Source organism: Aplysia californica, unplaced genomic scaffold (genome assembly GCF_000002075.1).
Source record: "Aplysia californica isolate F4 #8 unplaced genomic scaffold, AplCal3.0 scaffold01034, whole genome shotgun sequence".
In the NCBI taxonomy this organism is placed as follows: Eukaryota; Metazoa; Mollusca; class Gastropoda; order Aplysiida; family Aplysiidae; genus Aplysia; species Aplysia californica.
In genome coordinates, this window is record NW_004798304.1 from 137808 (window position 1) to 141993 (window position 4186).

Consider the following 4186-nt stretch of genomic DNA (forward strand, 5'->3'; position numbering starts at 1 on the left):
TTGCATGTTATTAAGTAGATTACATTTTTAGTTTCGCAGTTGATGTTATCTGTAAGAACTTTTTTGAAGAGAGGTCCCTCTACATGGTTGGTTTCTGTCATGTAAGGGCATGTTTTGCACCTAGCCTTCTGATCCTCTGTAACTTCCTTAGACACTTATTCAAGAAAACACGGATCCTCTTTTTGTAAGTCTGAAACGCGTTCCATATTTCAAACCCAAACAACAAGACTGAGTTCACATTTGAGTTGAGGATCCTCTGCTTTGTTCGTAGTGAGATATCCCTGGTTCTCCAAATCCTATTCAATGAAATAAAAGCAGCCTGTGCCTTTCCGATACCGGACTTTATTTCATTGCCTTTTCCTTCCTCTTTGTCAAGTACACTGCCAAGTTAGCAGAAGGATTCGACGTCTTCTAATGCATTTCCCTCTATTGTTATCCGTTCCTTTCGTAGTGCATCTATCCTAGGACTTTTGACTTTCCACGATGGATCCTCAATCCAACAGACTCTCATAGGCTATTTAAAATTATGGTCTTTGCTTGCATCTGTTCCTGGGTGTGTGACAAAAGCGCCAAGTCATTTGCAAAGTCCAGATCGCCCAACTGTGTCCATGGGGTCCACTGCATGCCGTTTCTTTGTCCTCTGGGGGTTTCTTTCATCTACCAGTCGATTGCCAAGATAAGAGGAAGGTGATAATATCCCTGTCTCACGCCGGTCTATACTTCAAAGCTGTCAGTGAGCTGGCCACCATGTACAACCCTGCAAATTATTGTCTCTTCATACATGCTCTTGATGAGGTCCAACAACTTCTGTGGGATTCTGTGATGTCTCAGTATCTTCCATAGTGTTACTCGATCTATACCGTTAAAGGCCTTCTCAGAGTCAAGGAAGTTGACGATCAACTGACAGTTCCACTACAGGGACTGTTTCACTATGATCCTCAGCGTAGCAATCTGGTCCACGGTTGACCGATTTTTTTTCTGAAAACCTGCCTGTTCATCCTGAAGTCTTGGATCCGTTGCAAACTTGTTTCTCTCCAGAATGATTCTGTTGAAGACCTTACCTGGTATTGAGAGAAGACTGATTCCTCGTAGTTGTTGCAGTTGCCGAGATCCCCCTTTTAGGAAGCTTCACAGGGTGTCCTTCTTTCCAATCCTTTGGGAACTTGCTTTCATTCCAGATCGTGGTACACAGTGGGAGAAGGAGGTCTGCCGTCACATTGGCATCTGTTTTTAGGGCTTCAAGTGGAATCTGATCACGACTGGCCGCTTATTATATTTGTTCAGTTTCATGATGGCATCCATAATCTCTTGTTTTGATGAAGCATCACAGACGATTAGTAACTCATTTCTTGCTGGCATGATGTTTGGCGAGTTACTTGGTGGTGGTCTGTTCAGGAGACTGCTGTTGCTCTACCCTTTGTTTCGACTGAGATTTCTTCCCAAAAATGGGGTTTCCCTCTTGGTCCTTTACTGTTACTTCTGGTTTCCCATATTTTCCAGCGAAAGTCCTTGTAGTCTGGTAGAGGATTCGTACGTGCCTTCATCCTGCTGCCTCCTCTGGGCTCTCCGCCAGCCTGTTCATGAATGACCCCTTGTTTTTTTGGTTTTTTTTAGTGATCTCCTTACATCTTTATGTGTTGTCCTGAACTGCTTCAATGCGTCCGCTTTTGATTCCAGGGTTCTACTTACATTTGTCTCTACTTTCAATTGTCTTCTAATCCTAATCAACTCCAATGACCGTTGGCTATTCAGTTTTTATGCTCCAATTTCTTCTCACTGAGCACTTCTTGACATGTTGAAGTAAAGACTTCTTTGACCTTGGTCCAGTGTCTCTCCACCTCCATGTCCTCTTCACCAAGATCCGCCAAGGGATGAAATCTGTTTCTCAACTGTAATTGAAACGCCTCTTTCTTGTGTCCATCTAACAGACTTACTTGAAACTTCATTCTTTTGGTTCCCGTTCTGGTCCCATGCTTTTTAAGACAAAGCTTGAGTTTTGCTAACAGCCGATGATGATCCGATCCAACGTCTGCCCCTCTCTGTACTGTGACATCTTCCAGTGATCGTCTAAACCTACATGAGATACAAAAATGATCGGTCTGGTTCTCTGTCACTCCATCCGGTGATACCCAAGTAGCCTTGTGGGTCCTCTTATGGGACCATGGAGCCTCCAATGACAAAACTGTTGAAAGCACAGATATTTGCAAATCGCTCACCGTTCTTATTTATTTGTCCCAAGCCATGTTGCAGTGGCGGTGGGTGGATCAAAATTTGGGTGGGGCTTAGGTTGCTTCCAATAGTTTACCACCAAATAGCAAGTTATTATTTTTCTATACTCATGTTGAGCCACGGCAGTTTGAGAATCATTCAAACGGGAAGAGTTCCCTATGTTTTCCAACTCTTTTTTCTTAGTTAAATTCTTGTTGATGGTGGGGACGAAGTCGATTAACTTCCAAATTTCATCTAATTAGTTTTTGTGTGATGAAAAAGTTGCCTTACAAGTAGTTCGACCTGATTTATAACTGTTAAATCTCAGCGGCACAAACACAAACATGCACACACAGCACTTCAAACATAATACTTCCATGAGCTGGATTAGGCCGTGTAGTCGAGAAAGTTCAACGCACCCAACAAAGAACCAATCAGCGCATAGGTATCTGTGTCAGTGGGGGAAAGTGAGTCGTAAACTTTCACCCCATTGTCAGGGCTAGGAGAGCGTGAGCCCTCGGTACAGTGTAATTTTTCCCCAGTCTTCTATCCTTTTACAAGAAGAGTTTCATTGAGGACGACTGTGGGAAAAGGGCTCAATTTTGCTGAGCCCTAAAGACATTTGATTGGCTGTTAGGTTACTATAGTTGTAAGCAGCGACAACAGTGATTGGATAAGCGAGCAAGCCGCCAAGTCGAACACTCTGTGTTCATTGCGTGCGGCCATAACGGTTTCAACTGCGTATTTCATTATGGAGAAACTTTCATTTACTTTGAGATAGAGTTGGGGGTGGCGGGTGAGGAGGGGGTAAGGGCTCAAGCCCGTGAGCCCTTCACTACCCACCGCCACTGCCAAGTTGTCCCATAATTCCCTCAAAACCTATATTGTCCAGACCAATCTTGGCATTAGCATCTCTCATTTTGATGTTGACATCCTTCCGTGGTTGTTTGTCGATGACCCCGCTGGAGCCGGCTGTAAAAGGCATCCTTGTCTTCACCCAAAGCTTCGTTAGTTGGGGCGCAGATCTGAGTTATGTTCTGTTGATGCTCTTGCTCCATGTAGTGAACGAAGCCATGATGATCCTCTCCCCGTGTGGTTCCCATCCTGTGAATGATTTCTGGGTATACTTATTCAAAAAATTTCCAACTCCTTCTGCATGGTGCTTGTTTTCCTGTCCAGAATACAATACTATGTGCCCCCGAGCTGAGCTGCTTATGTCCAGACTGTATCTAGTGGGTTTCGCCGACTCCTAGTATGTGAGGCCTGTATGTCTTCATCTCTAGTGCCACTTAAGGACTCTTTCCTACTTCAAACATGGTGCGAACATTCCGTGACGCAACCCGTAGAGACTGGATCGAAAGAGAAAGTTTCGGGTCAAAAGAGTCCTTTCGGCTCTGTCCGCTGCCCTTCATTATCATTGTTCCTGCTGATGCAGAAGCTCAACCGTCTCCCAAGGTGGAAAAATAATAAGGCGTTTTTGTTCGTGTTTCTATAATTTTCCGTTTTTACTGGGTTAGGTAGTTGGCCCTGCGCAAACTGGCACTTTTCAGGAAACCTCTGTAGTCGACTCTTACGATATGCAGTGTCACTACACGGCAAGTGTTATTCTATGCTACCCCAAAGCAAAACTATGAGGGGGAGGGGGGGGAGGGGATGGGAGGAGGAGGTTCACATGGGAAGGGCGCTTTATACGTACTTTTTACTTCATCCTGGTGGGAATGGTTACCAGGCGATATACAGCGAAAAATCTTGTCAGCATGTTAGTGTTTTAGCGCCTATAAAATGGCCGCAGGCACTGTATGCCTCCCAAGAAGTTGAGGTTGTTCCAGAATGCTATCAGGTCTGCAGGGATAATTATAAATTATTGTAGATTGCAAAGCACATAGAGCTTGCTGTTGAGCAGGAATTTGCGCTACCTAAATGCTATCTATCTATCTATCTATCTATCTATCTATCTATCTATCTATCTATCTATCTA

At 44.2% G+C, this 4186-nt stretch overlaps 1 protein-coding gene across 1 annotated transcript in view; it reads right to left on the bottom strand.

The window, feature by feature from the left end:
- Window positions 1-3043: 3043 nt before the first annotated feature.
- Window positions 3044-4186, bottom strand: part of LOC101857756 (papilin-like) — a 7372-nt gene continuing 6229 nt past the window's right edge. Inside the window, exon 3 of the mRNA XM_013089745.1 lies at window positions 3044-3180. Coding sequence (XP_012945199.1) covers window positions 3044-3180 — 137 coding nt within the window. The remainder of the gene's footprint in view (window positions 3181-4186) is intronic.